The sequence below is a fragment of the Protopterus annectens genome, chromosome 4.part1 (genome assembly GCF_019279795.1).
Source record: "Protopterus annectens isolate FY-2018-M chromosome 4.part1, PAN1.0, whole genome shotgun sequence".
NCBI classification, from domain to species: Eukaryota; Metazoa; Chordata; order Ceratodontiformes; family Protopteridae; genus Protopterus; species Protopterus annectens.
In genome coordinates, this window is record NC_056734.1 from 130,765,188 (window position 1) to 130,781,003 (window position 15,816).

Sequence of the window (15,816 nt, forward strand, 5' to 3'; positions counted from 1 at the left end):
CTGTAATTACAGAAACATAGTAGGCTGTACACCCTCAGTCACACATATCATTCATATAAACCCCACAGCTACACATACTAATTCTTATTTATAATTATTCTTAACTTTTTTATGTGACATTTAATATAAAATGAAATGGAGCAACAGTAAAAATATTTGGGATTTCCTGCATTAGAACCCAGGACCATCTGTACTGTTGCCCTACACTTACACATGCTGCCATAGGAATAGTTAACAGTTGGATATTTATCTATTAATTATCACCTTCTGTGTATTGACCACCACACAATGCCTCTTAACATGTTTGCACGGTGCCCAACAAAACTGATAGAATGCATCCATTTTGAAATTGTTGACTGCTTCCTCTCTGCAGGTATTCTGAACCTGCAGGTGTTGGGGAAGGCTGCTAAATGCAAAGTGACATTGTGCGATGGAAAGCAAAAAAAAAATGCAACAATGTACCCTTTTTGAAATTAAGAACATTTGCATCCTGTCTGCAGGTATTCTGTCTACTTTGTGTATGGGCCATTACTCAAATTTGTGAGATGGTAAGTGTCGCTCAAGCAAGACAAGCAAAGCTACACTTTTTTAGCCTTGTGAGTAGTGTTTGTTAGGTTTCATCCTTAAAAGACAAAGGTGGGACTTCACTCGATCTACAGATAGTATATGCTGTGTGGAACAACATATTTAGCAGATGTGCTACACATACAAATGATTCACAGGTGTAGTTGATGTATTGGTTATCAAAGAAGTATTTTACATACATGACATTTATGGTGTTCATCCATTTCCTGTATTGGTGCTAAGCTGTCCACCGTGAAAACACTGGCATTAAAAAAAAATAGAAAAGAAACTATAAAATAAACAATGCTACAAAATATATGTTGGTAAACATGAACGATTTTTACACAAGTCTGAATTTGAACTCTCACCTTCAAAACACAGTAAGGGTGTCTTATCAGTTTGTCACAGAAACAACTTTGCAGCACAGAATGAAAATCATTGTCCATACAAACAAGTGCATCATCATTCAAGGTATTAAACAAGACAAATGACACTTGTACACTTCTGAGTTGTTTCCACATATATTAATTTCAAATGTAGTTCAATGAGCAATCACTCAACCATTTATGACTATTGCTTGCAGAAATGCAGCTCTGTCTTATCTTTGTGTATGTTGCTCATTCTTCTGTAAGCAGTAATCTGAGACATGCAGTGTGTAAGGCTTTTTATATCATCGTCCTTAAAATTTGTGAGATTATTAAATGGCAATAATATAAAGTTTTCAACAAATGCAGGGGAGGTTGGATGTTACTGAACAAAAACTGTGAAATGTGTGCTTACTTAACATTTAAAACCTTGATACAATTACTTCTACACTTTGTAAGTCTAACCTTGCTGCTACACTGACTGGTGGTAATGGAGCCTGAATTCCTGTAGTGTTTTCCTTCTCCCTACCAACAATCATTCACAGTTGCAATCCAATAGCAACAAACACTGATGGAGTGCCTGCGCTATGTTTACATCTGATACACGGAGCCAAGAATTTGGGATTCAGCAATTCTAATGAGTTCATACCTGATCTGCATCTTATCCGTGCTCACAGACTTGAATCTGCACTATAAACAGGGAGCCATGTAGCAAGAGAACCTGAAGGTGAGGACACTTTATGCAGATAGCACAGAAAACAGCTATTACTTTGGATTTATCTGCACAGAAGACTACTGATCTTGATAAGGCATGATTGCATTTTTCAGTTACATACTGGATATGCTCAGATGTCACTTACAAAAATATTTTTATATATGCATTATCAAGTGCTTCTGTTATCTGTATGCACTTCTTATAAGTTTACTGATGGCATATGGATTTTTGTCAGGGCATTTTACTTTCTCAGATGCTCAGTCATATTAACTTTCAGCAAAAGTGTTAATGTTACAACTGCTTCTCTTTAGTCTCTTCTGTTGTTATTTCAGTGAAATGTAAATGTCCTATATTGTCAACGACACAGGGGTGTTAGCCTTCTAAGATGGCCCACAGACACCTCTAGGGGAATGATGGACAAAGGGAGAGGTGACTGGCAATTGCATAAAAATGAATGTTCTGTGGTAAATATGTAAACGTTTTTGGGACAGTTTCGTTGACAGCACTTATAACAGTTCACTGATGTTTTATTCCTTTTTTTGATAGCAAAATGTCATTTGCCTGCCCTTTTTTTGGGGGGGGGGGCTCCACGTCTGTGTTGGCACAAACAAAAAAGTGTTTGCACAGATGTTTGCTTTGCTTTCTTATTGCTACTCCCCTTGTTTTGGATCCAACTCTGCTTTGTGTGACTGTAATATGGTACAGCCATATAAATCCTTTTTTTATATTTGAATATCTTGAAAGTTTTTTGTTTCTCCAGTGGATAATATTATAAAAATCACTACTTAAGTGTTATATCTAAACATGACTTTTGTTTATGTTATATTTATGTGCATTATCCTTTTGTGTTTTATGTCACTTAGGAGTGTGGCACCTAGGCGTCCCAATCCCTGCAAACCCCCCCCTTTAGTGACCCTGAGAATGATGTCATTGTACAAGCATTTAGGCGAGATGGCCGCTTTCTGCTTGAGACAGCCTGTGGGGATATGTCAGGAAGAATGCAAATTTGGCAGCAGATAGTGGACGATGTTAACTCTGTTGTGGGCCGCAACAGGACATATGACCAGGTGCATTACATGGCCACTTGACATGATTTCATCAGCCTGAAGGAGAGCTGCTGCAGTGGCCCTTTGACAGATGGTTACGGGGGGGGGGGCTGCTACAGAGCTACCACTGACACCAAATGAAAAGTTCCTGTCGGCTGTCAGGGATCCACAGAGCTCAATGGAAAGTACACAGCAGAATGTGATTGATGTCGGTGCTGCTGTTTCACGGAGGACAAGTATGTCGCAGGAGGAGCTTCCAGGTAGGCTTACCTATGCCAGTTGTTAAATGTTTCCTATATAGTAAAATACTGAAATACTGACAGCAATACTTAAGTTTAACAATTTTTCTTTTTGGTGGGGGGGGGGAATAGTTATGGACTGATACAGTTAACATATTGTGGTTCATTACACATTGTCTTGGGCCAAGTTTTTGTTAAATGCCTTGTTAATGGACAGATAAAGGGCCAAAGTTTTTCACCTGTGTTATTGTTAATTGTGATGATGGTGTCCCCTTACCTTTTGCTTAACTTCTTCCAGGACCATCCTCCCTAGGAACTGTAGAGTCATCTGCACATGGTAAGCCAAACATTTTTATTTCAGTACCGATGAGTAGTTCACAGAAATATTTATTTTATCCATATGTGTGATGTGGGTGTTAGGACTGTGTGTATTGCGGTACTGTCTGTAATAATGGTACCACTGTTAGTCTGTTAGCATATACTGAACTGTAGTAGTGTAGCTATTAATTTATTTTCTGTGTTTGCAACTTATCACAGGTGATTCTGTCAGTGGAAGTATAGGACTCTTACCACCAGATGTCAGAGTACTGGCAGACTCTGATGATGGTGGGCCAAAAGAGGCACAGTCAGGGGGTGCACAGGTTGAATCTGACACTGAGGTCCATTCCCTGTAATTCCATCGGACACAGCCAGTAGGCCTACACCAACCTGTTCCAGTGATCCCTCAGATACTGGACAGGTGGAGTGTGAGACACTCAATCAGGGTAGTGTGGTTACTACGGCTTCAGTGATTGCTAACTCTGGCCACAGCCAAAGTGTGGCCGAGCTGCCATGCAGGAAGGTTGTTAGGGGTGCTTGGACAGGGGTGCTCGGAGGAGGCCTACTAGCCATCCACCACCTGATTCAGGTGCATCTTTCCATGCCACTTGATGTATGTCTAGGGGCATCATGGGAGCGCAGGCCCATTCCAATAGGGCCTCTGTAGAAATACTTAGGGTTGTAGATGTCGTACAGGCTAACATGCGTGACTGCTCCACTGTGTTGCAGATTCAATGGATCAGATGAATGACATGTTGGAATGGAAGGTGTCTGTGATGGAATGTTTGCTGAGAGTGGGACGGCATCCACATGGGCATAGGTTAGCCAAGTCATCGAATGTTAGCCGACATAGCTATGCCTGATCACGCTCCCATAGTGGCACTACTTCCACTGCTCCATCAGTGGTTGAGGTGTCCACATCCAGACGTGGCAGGCCATGGGGTCATGGTCATGGGTGTACTCATGAGGAGAGCTCATCCAGCAGAGTCACATTCAGGTAGCAGCAGTGCATCTGATCTCGGGCGTGGACATGGCAGTGCAACTCCTAGCAGAATCAACTCTTGTGATTGGGTATGACGATGATGAACTGCCACCTCTACCATGCATGGATCACACCTGTCTGATGTACCAAGACATACAGCAAGCACAGAGCCTGGCTGTGTTATTGCAGACACTCACACAACACAGACAGACACACTCCATTTACATAGTCCAGTTGTGAGGCTTAAAGCTCATTTTGTCTCAGTGGCCATTTGATACGTCATCCAAATGTCTGCCTGTTTCTCTTTTACTCACAAGCACCCACTTACCTTTTGTGTTAGCCTAGGCTTCCTGCCCTCAACCGCAACACAACACTTTGTGCAAGTAATAACTGTGCCATGTCCTTGTTTTCAGGGATACATAAGCTTTGTGTCTGATACTGATGGTACATAGCTGACTTAGTGCTTAGTATACCTGTGTCTGTGTAGTTTTGCTAATTGTACTGCATTCTTACAGGTTTTTGTAATGTGTACATGCCTCCCATACTCTTACAGCAACAAAGCTGGACCAAGCCATAAATAAAAGTGGGACACAGGCTGAACAATAGGGAAACATTTAAATATTTTGGTCTTACAAAGCTAAGATAGCTGATAAAAATAGTGATTTAAAAACAGTTTGATTTTAACATTTTTCTGAGGGATATGAAGTCTAAAACTGAAATGTGTGCCATTAGTTTCTAATTTTTCTCTAATGATTTGCCAGAAGAAAAGTATGATGCCAAATTGAGGACATTCAGTGACCATCAGTAATTTTGACAGGTATGAATGTGTGAATCTGATGTCTGAGGCCTATTACTTGACAGAGGACACATGTATTCACATAAGTCACTGCTGTCACATGTTGAAGTCATTGTTACACAAATCAACCACCTTTTACTTATTTACTTACATTACCAAGTAACAGTAAGCAAGGATATGCCATTCATTTGTATCGTGCATTTTTTAACATTCAAGTTCAATACTTAATGTTGTAAATCCAGCAGTTGCTTCAGCTTTAGTTCAGGGCTGAGTCTGTCTGGTGCTAGGAGTACACAGCCATTACATGGGTAGGTAAAGGCTGTGAGTTTTGTCTGGCATCAATGTTACTATATGTATGTGCATAGGATGAAAGTTTGACTCCTTAAGTGGTGAGAGAGTGTGCTATGCATTGCCTCTTAGCCAATGCGAGGGTATACTGAGCACGCCTACATCTGCCTACACTCATAGCAGCTGCTGGTTCCCCCTCTGACTCCTCTCTATCATTTTGCTGTGGTGACCTTGCCAGTGGTGGTGGGGTGTATGTCCCTTCCCCATGTTGATCCTGCTGAAGCTGTTATCTCAGAATGATGTTGTGAAGCATTTACATGTACGTGGACTGAACTGCAGGGCTCCTCCATATGTATCTAGGCACCAAAACCACAACTTCAGCAGCCCAAACACACGCTCTGTGATATTTCTGGTTTGAGCATGTGCCTCATTATAGCATCATTCAGTTGGTGTTTGTGCATTTCTGATGGGTGTCATCAGCCACGGTTCCAGTACATAACCTGCATCCCCCAGTAAATGATACATCACCCCTAATAAACATCTCATACAATTGGGAGTTGTGCCAGATATGTGAGTTGTGACAACTGCCTGGGTTGCCAGCACACACATTCAAGATGATTCCCATAGCATTACACACGACTTGACAGTTAATGGAGTGGAAGCCCTTTATGTTTTTGCACACCCTTCCCTATTCCAGGTGGTGCCTTGATTTCTATATGTGTACAGTCTATGGCACCCAGTACTTCAGGGGAGTGTGCTATAGGGCAGAACTCCTGCATATCTGTGGCCCTGTCCTCAGGGGTACAAGGAAAATATATGTTAGTTACTGGCATGTTGGAGCATAGTACTCAGGAACTGATGGATGATCTTGAATGATGATGCCTGTGACAACCTCAGCATGTTCCTTGTTGGTCTCTGAAAAGTTCCTGGTTCTAAAATTCTAAGTGCAACACATACCTTTGTCTCCAATGGTATTGGTTCCCCGCCAGTTGCCCTTGGTCGGAGTTGAGGACGACAGAAGTGGCAGAGTTCCTGTAGTGTGTCTCTATCCACCCCGTAACACTCTACAATTTCCACATCATGCAGACTGTGAAAAGTTAAATGGGGTCTAAAACCTCTTCTTTTTCTTGGCCGTGGTCTATTAGCAGTAGCAGCAGCAGCAGCATAGACTTCAGCCTGTTCCACATACATATGAATTAAAGCAACAGCAGCCCCTAACATTCTTTCTGTATAGACTCCTTTCCGTGGCTGTATTCCAAAAGGATTTGGGATTCTCAGGGAAAACCAGCACTGAGTCTACATGGTTGCTTTATAGCTTGAATAGCTCCTCCATCTTGGATTGGTTGATCACCATACAATTCAGCTGTTTATGCTGTTAATTAGCATACAATGGTGTTTACTTTACTGTGTTTGCGAGGCTCTACACAGTGAGTAGGGCCACTTACTGAATCCAAAAACTATGCACTACAGTGTTAGTCTCACATCACGATGTGCACATGATCGTAGTGGACCATGTAGTTTACTGAATCTGTCCCTGTATCTTATCTAATCCTTCATTAATTCACAGACTATTATATCATCTCTGATTAAGGAGTCATACAGGTCCCTAAATTCACAGTCCTGCACCTTGTATCTTAATTCATTGAGATATGCAACAATATCTTGAACCCCTTGATTTTTGATGAACACATCCATATAAGCTAAATTCTTCTCTGACTAATAAAATTCCTGGAATTTACTTTTCAATACTATTAGTCTGTTTGTTTCCTCTTCTTTTACAGGAAACATTTTAAAAATATCTTAATGGCTTCCTCACCTTCAAGAAGAATTACAGCATACTGGACTTTCGCTGGCTTTTTCCTTAGGCCATGCACAAGAGCATATAGCTCAAAACACTGAATTCAGGACTTCCAGTTCTAAAATGGGCTTTTCTGCAATTTCAGAGCTGATGGTTATTAAATAGCCATCATTTCAAATAAAAAATTTAAAATGTCACTAAAAATGTCTTAAGTGCACAATAACAGTAGCGAGTTGGATTTCTCTGTGCAAACAAACACATAACTTTGTTGATTTTCTTAATATAAAATATGAAACACTAAGGTCTATACAATAAGCTCACATGTCCTTCAAATTTTGTTTAGGCATTTGGTCACGGAAGGAATAATGAAAAACATTTTGTGTAATGCAGAGAGCCAAAAATAGGAAAATAAAATGAATGTATAGCTTCTACAGTTGTCAGGAAAAATAAAGTGAAATATTACTTCTAGTATCGTGTTAGTCTGATCATCAAAGAAAGAAAGAATGTTACTGAACAGCATGTCAGGACGGTATATGGAGGCAAAGAATACTTCAGCACTTATGCACATGCATAAGCAGACTTGCTGTCCACAGACACACACACACACACACACACACACACACACACACACACACACACACACACACACACACACAAAAAGATGCTTCTTAATAAAATCTTTACTCTCAGGTGATGAGCCAGCCTTGTTAGATGATTCATATCACAAGCTGCTTGTACTTCTTAAAGAAAAAAATACATCACAACACTAGTATGCAACAACACTTCTTACTTTATATCAGTCCACATTAACAGACACTACGATAGTGCTAACCACCAATCAGGTGAAACAACACAATATTCCCTGTAATTTTAATTTTTGTTTGCTACAATGCATGCTTAAAAAAACACAGACATTACCTTTTAACACCTGCAATGTATTCTCAGTGACCTTGTGCTTGTCATCGTCAGAGCAGGAAGAGGCTGTATTTGAGGACTCATACTTTCTCTTCACAGTGCTGGGGATGCTGTAGCTCTCCAAGTACCTACAAACATTAGACATTACCCAAACATAAGAAAGCAGTAAAATGGTACTACTGATTCATTAATCTACTCAGAGTAATCATCCATTATATATGTTTAAAAAAGTGATACCAACAAAAATGAACGCAATTAACCTATCAGTCCTAATCAGTTCTTGGCTCATCAGTTCATGCAAAGAAGATACAAAAAGAAGGAGGTATACAAATGTATGCAAGTAGCTACGATGTTTAGGGACACTTGTGGTAAACCATTTTTTTCACAGAAGTTGGAAGAGAACACTACAGAGGTCAGAAAAATGTTAGGATTGACCAACATACCAGAGTTGTCCTGACTTACTCCAGTGATATTTGTTATGTTTGAGACATTATAAAGAATAACTGGGAGGATTTTAACCACTGACAATACTATCAAGAGGATAGTGGGGGATGTTCCGGCTTTCTCCTTTAGAATAAGAATCTAAAACTTTTATTATGTCAGAAAGTTATACAATGATAGGGTTTGGTCCAGTAGAGTGGGTACCTATCCATGTAGGACTTGTACAAGTTGTAAATACAGCTCTACAAAACAGGATTTTGTCCACCATGTGACTAGTAAATGCTATGCACCACAAATATGCTGAATGCAAGACCAAGAATGTGGTACCAATTGCTTGTTGCCAACAATGTGATTGCTTCTATGTTGGCAAAACTAATAGACAGTTTAAGGAAAGAAAATCTAAACATGTGAGTGACATTCGATTAAGGGCCAACAAAAGTCCATTGATGAAACACATTTCATCTAATGTTACACATTCTTTTTGTTTTGTGGTTCTTCAGGTTCTCAGAGGAAATGCTAGGGGTGGGTGACATAACTTTACAAACTGAGCTAGCTGAGATGCATTGGATAGGTAACTTACAAGCCAACACACCCCCAGGACGTAATACATGCCTCTCTTTGAAACCTGCCTTAAAATGGCGTAGACTTGATCATTGATTGTGACTGGTCATGAGTTTTCTTAAGAATAGTGAAAGGAAATGAATGAATTAGATTTGATGAGGAGTATTGTTAGTACCTGAAAACGTTCATCTTCTCTTGACTTTGGTTATTTTTATATTTCACCCAGTTTTTACCTTCATTAAATTTATGTTTTATGCTCCATGCTGTGGTGGTAGTGATACTTTTTACATGGGGTTTGTTACTTTTTTGTTGCAGTACCATATATATATATATATATATATATATATATATATATATATATATATATATATATATATATATATATATATATATATATATATATATATATAATACACATTATACGCACACACACACATATATATACATATATAGATGTATGCATGGAGTACATATGAGTATACACAGTAGATAGAATACTGTGTGTGTTGCACATGTATGTATGTACATACACACAGATATTGTGTGCCTTTTAGCCAATCTGTCAAAAAAAGCAGTGAATCATTTGGTAAAAGGTTAATGTAAGGATGAACATCTAAAGTAGTTTATACAACACCCTGAATGATAGGGTGGGTTGGGGGTTTGCAATCCAAAAACAAATCTTAATAAAGATATCAGACTGAGCTGACATATCATCATTCCTCTGTGTGTGCAAACAGCCATATAGATGCATAGATATACAGAGATATAGATACACGTATTTGTATAAGTGTATTACATATATATATATATATATATATATATATATATGTGTGTGTGTGTGTGCGCGCGTGCACATGTAAATACATACAAAGAGAGAGAGAGAGGAAGATTAATGCAGCTGAGACCACGAGTCTTTATAAAAACAATGCAATTATATACAACCAAAAATAATGCAGCTTCTTCCAAGCAAAACAGTCTTGTAATTCAACTAAATGAGCCACAAATACATTCAGCTCAGACTTGTATTGTTTGGGGAATAGTTTATTTTGATAGTATTCTCTATCCCCCCCACCCAATCTCTCTGAATTTATCTGATAGTAACAATTTCCATCTTCTTCATAAAGGTCTTCCTTCACTGTGGTTGATTCTCTCTCCCAGAGCCACTGCTTGGGAACCCAGCTCCCTTTCACAAAGGGCAAATGCTTTGGGACTCAACTTTTCTCAGTCTCTTTTTTATATTACATCCAGCAGCTCAGTAAACAACCCCACTCTTACTTATAAAGCCACATATCTTGCTTCTCTTAAAGCAAAAAGTACAACTAAACAAAAGCACCTTCTATATGTAAAGAAAAACACTATTTGCACTGGATTCTTTATAACATTTCTATCAACATTATTTATACCACTATTTATACATATCTGGGTTACCTGCACTCTTCTACTTGCTAAGAACCCACCAGGCTATATCTTGTTGTAAGGAAGAAGAAACAACAATTCCAGGACCTTTGAAAATAATGCCATCTTCCATCAACATCCATCTCTGTAAGGAAAATAAGTTTGCACTTCTGGTGGTACACTAGATTGCTTTGATGGTTATCCACCATTAATGTAGTGGTTGAGCTTTTGCAAAATTGAATCAGTTTTTATATGATCTCTCAGCTCAGCAAGTCTCGTGGTAGGAAATTACGCACTTCCATTACATCAAAGTAAAAATTCTCTGCATCAAGCTGTTCCATTGTATTTCTGGGTGATCCGGATAAGGTATAAGCCGGATAAAGAAGTTTGCCTTTTGCACAGACCAATTTGAAGTTGTACATTTGCAATTTGAGCATCACTCTTTGTAATTTCACTGGAGCTGAATGCATAGCCTTCTTTAGAATAGTAACTAGAGGTTGGTGATCAGTCTCAGTCTGAATAGCTTGACCATAGATATAATCATGAAACTGAACATGCAAATATTGTTGCAAAAGTTCTTTCTCAGATGAGCATATTGCATTTCAGTTTGGGTAAGTGTTCTACATGCATAGGCCTTTTTGAAGCATAACTGCGCCAAGACCAAATTTTGAAGCATCACAGTAAAGGGTTACTGGTTTGACATCACAGTAACAATGTAGATAGAATGGTAATTTTCTGCTTAAGCTCAAATGCTCTCTGGTGCTGTTCCAACCAAGACCATGTAACATTTCTGTATGTCAGCTCTCTTAAAGGTGCTGTCAACTCACTGAAATCTGGTATAAACTTGCCTAAATAGTTGACCATGCCAAGAAAACGCTGTAGAGCTTGAATATTATTAGGTGCTGGCATCTCAAGAACAGCTGCTTGCTTGGACGGGTGTGGTCACAAGCCAGTGATGGTAAATAAATGACCTACATATGTAACTTCCGGTAGTCTGAATTTGCACTTTAGAGGACTGAGCTTAAAGTTCACTTCACGTGCTCTTTCTAGAACTCTGTTAAGGTTTCTCTTGTGCTATGCTTCAACACTGCCTCCAACTAATAAATCACCGGCTATTATGGCACAAGGATAACCTGAAAAAAATTGCTCCATTGCATGCTGAAAGACTTTACTTGCAAATGTATTCCAAATGGCATCCTTAGTAATCTGTATCTGCCAAATGCGGTACTGAAAATAATCAGTAATGAGGATATGTGATCAAGCATCCTTGCCAAAATTTACTTTTTGCATCCAAGACAGAAAAAAAACAGCAGCAATCGGTATTAGGGCTGTGACTTCTTCGACTGTACTAGTTGGATGATGTAGTCTCTTTAATGCTTTGTTTAAATCTCTTGGGTTGATACATATTCTGATTTTGTCTGAGCCTTTCTTGTGAGCTGCTACCATGGACAATACCCATTCAGTTGGTTCTGTGACTGGACAAATTACACCTTGCTGCACCATTTTATCCAAATGAGCTTTAAGTTTATCCTGCATAGTTATTGGAACTTTTCTTGCTGGTCTGACTACTGGACTGACCTCTGGGTCTAACTTCATAGAATACACAACTGGAAGTTTACCCAATTTGTTATAGAAAACATCAGCATACTCTGAGAAAATAGCTTTGGAAAAATTGGAACTAGGATATGTGCTTATATGATGAACTTCTTTGGTAAAAGAAAGCAGATTCATTCTTAAACTGCCTCTGAGACCCAATAATGACTGCACAGGTCTTCGGACTACACAGAATAACAAGTTGTAACAGTTGTTAGCCAAATAACATGAAAGCACTACTGAACCTTCAATTTGAATTTCTTCACCTCCATGTTGTTGTTGTGTCTTTCTGCTTATCCCGGTTAGGGGTGGCCACAGCACAACTTCGGTCCGCTAATGTTTGGTAGTGGATTTTTACGTGCCGAGTTACCAGCCCTGACGCACAACCTTCAACGAAGGCATGCCCATTCACGTATGCATCCACAAAGACGATGCTCTAGCTGAGAATCGAACGGGACGTCTTGCTGTGAGGCGACAAATCTACCGCAGCACCACTACCGCGGGTATATTTCTCACCTCCATAAGCAACAAATTTTGCACTACTAGCCACAATGAGTTGTTCACCAAATCTCACTTTAGCAAATGTGTCTGCTGACATAACCAGTATCTACTTTAAGCTCGGTGGATTTACCATTGATCTGGACAGTACAAAACACTTTGGTCTTTGCCAACAAATTCATTGCATCAGCCCTTTTACCAATTACTGATGCACCATCTACACAGAATGTATAACTTGCAACTCTCAATATGATCAACTTGCTTTTTCGAGTGACCTTTCTTTATAACTGTGGAAAGTTTACTTGATTTGCAAAACTTTTGAAAATGGTTCCATTTTTTACATTTATGGCATTGCTGACCAAATGCCAAGCATTTGTCTCTTTTAGACTCATGGTTGGCACTACAGTTGCGACAATTAACTATAAAGCTAGACTTGGGTTTTGCTGATTCACCCTTATGTTGCACTGAGCATGCTCCTTTCTTAGAACTTGCTGGAAAAGTATGTGGTTTACTCGAGGAACCTGTAGGGGCTGTGGCTCCCATGAGCTTAGGCCTGCGTCTGTTTGCCATGTGTTGCATGCTGTCTACATTTGCTCTGGAGCCTGCTGAAACCATGTTCTTATCATTTGCAAGTATACTTGTGTGCCTTTCTGTAACCTTATGGATTTGACAAATCTCAATAGCTTTGCTTAGCATTAAATCCCTGTCACAAAGCAAAATCTTTCTCACAGCAGCACTATACAACACACAAGCCTGTCCTTTATCAACTCATATTTTAAGTCACCACCCCGACACATTTTAGCTTTATTTCTCAGGTCAGTAATATAAGCTGCAAAAGTTTCCCCTGGTTTCTGATCTCTTGTGTAAAACAAATGCCTCTGTAATGTAATATCTGTCTGGGGGTTGCACATTTCTCTGAATTTGCGCTTCAAACACTTAGGGTCTTCCCTTGATTCAGCCTGTACAAAATCACGGTTTTCACCTTCTCCTTCATATACTGCTGATGCATACACAAATGACCGCTCTCTTTCAATGGCCTCTGACTCAGCTAGGTTTAGCAAAATGAATGCCCTGGTGCGTGCCTCTTTATCAGAATAAGCTGCTTGTATAAAAATATCATACTCTTGGTTAAATATTCTCTGCAATATTCTGATTAACTGAGTGGTGAGGGCTTTCAAAATCCATCTGCCATATTAACACATACCAGTGAAGGATTTTTTTTGCAGATATGCACAAACGCATATACATATGCCAGAAATTGATGCCAGTATTCGTAATTATGTCCAATAGCACAAGCCTCTAAAATAACTGAACTTTGCAAAATAAGTCTCTCGGGCACTGTAGTACTCTTAAAATTACTGCACTGTATAGTTTGATGTTAAACTGACACTTTAATTGATGTTAATTGTTTAGTAGATAGAAGTGATTTTTATATAAAACAGGTTTGTAAGCAATTAGGTTTTGTATTCTGAAGAAGTCAGTTGACGAAAACGTAATAAAACATTTTGACACTAGAGCAGTGTTCCAAGCTATATTTTTTATTTCAGTTCGCCAGCAGCTGTTGTGGTTTTTCTATGAAGTCTTTTTTTCCACATTGGTGTATTTTGGTTGTACTGTAAAGTCATTTATCATCATTTTAAGAAACATTTCAAAATAACTGCACTGTGCAAATGAACTGGGCAGAAGAAGCTCAGAGTAAGAAATATTTCGAAGTAATTGCACTTTGCGAAACTTCTCCCAAAATGTTGCTACTTTGTAGATAATTCTTTACAGTGCAATAAACACTCTAACAGTGGCACTTTGCGAACAGACACACCCAGCACAAGAAACTTTTCGAAATGGCTGTACTTTGACTGTACTTCACAAAATAGTAGCACTTTGCACAAAAATAAACACATGCACAGTAATAACAACACATTGTAAGCACTTTTACACACTTTGAGATGCTTCGAATAACTCTAGTTATGGCTTGACTACACACAAAGTAGCAATTTTGCCAAAATATGCATTTGCCTTGCTTTATTTACGTTTAATGTGTCCTTTTGTCCTTATGCTTGTTTTTCTTGTTTAATTTCTTTCCATGCCCATTATACTTTTCTTGTGCTCGTTTTACTCTAAACATGCCTGGTTTGCTTTAAACATGCTCGTTTTACTTTAAACATGACCGTTTTGCAATTCTGAGGTAATTCCAAACCCCGTATGTACTTTTCTGATGCTCGTTTTATCAAATCTCTTAATTTTAAATATTTTGTTTAATCAACAGACCTTTTGTGCCTTTCACTTGTTTAATAATGCAGTTTATGCCCTCGTAATGTTCTGTTTTATCTTTTTATAAAATAAACTGTTCTTGCAAGTTTTAATTACCTTTGGTTCTTTTCTGGCTCTTTTTTGTGCTCATTTCTCTTAGTTTAATTTCACTGTTAACTCTGCACCTTGTAGCTCTGGAAAGAAGTCTCTGGAATCCCAGTTCTGCCACCATGTTGCTTGTCTAGTCAGGATACAATACACAAGACTTCATGGGTTCTGTTCAAGCAGCTTTATTATGTAGAAACATATCAGGATTGAGGCTTAATAATGTTAACTTAGGTAACTTATACACAAACTAGCTATTACACTCATACATGCTCAATCTTTGGCTGAACTTTCAAAATGGCTGGCATGGAGGTTAGCAAGTGCCTGCTATTTATATATGCACGTTCAGTCCTTGAAACACTTCTTAAAGAGCTCTGTTCTACATAAACTGTCTAGATAAAGTTATTACTAGAATCAAACCACAAGACACCTATTTTCTTTGAAAAAGTGGGAGAAATACATAATACAACAAAATTCAACAAATAATTATCCAGAAGGAGCTGTCCTGAGGCAGTGTAAGCACCCCAGATATTTAATTGTTTGTACTGAGCATGTAAAATTGTTGATAACAACCTCAACACATTTGTTTAAAACACATACATAGGCTAGGATATAGCCGCCTGTCTTCTGCCACTGTATTACAGAAAAACCTCTTTACCTTATAAATAATTTTAATCTGGATTTGTTGACTGATAACACTTTGCACTGCACAGAGAATTACACTACTTTGAAAAAAAAACAAATGGCTCTCATCTAATAAGTATATGACCTTATTCAAGCTCCCCAATATTCATAGGTTCATAAGCAAGTACTAGGATAACTCCCCTTGCAGGCCATTTTAAGCCTACCTATTTTTCCTTTTTGCATTCAAAATAACCTATCCAATTTGGCTGTAGATTGGCCTTACCATATTCATATTACTTTTCATTTAGGCAGTTACACTACAACCT

General features: G+C 38.7%; 1 protein-coding gene across 1 annotated transcript in view; it reads right to left on the reverse strand.

The window, feature by feature from the left end:
* The window catches only part of PER2 (period circadian regulator 2), a 1,339,110-nt gene that overhangs the window by 501,549 nt on the left and 821,745 nt on the right, over nt 1-15,816 (reverse strand). The window contains exon 18 of the mRNA XM_044070032.1: nt 8,030-8,154. Within this exon, the coding sequence (XP_043925967.1) occupies nt 8,030-8,154 (125 nt within the window). The remainder of the gene's footprint in view (nt 1-8,029; nt 8,155-15,816) is intronic.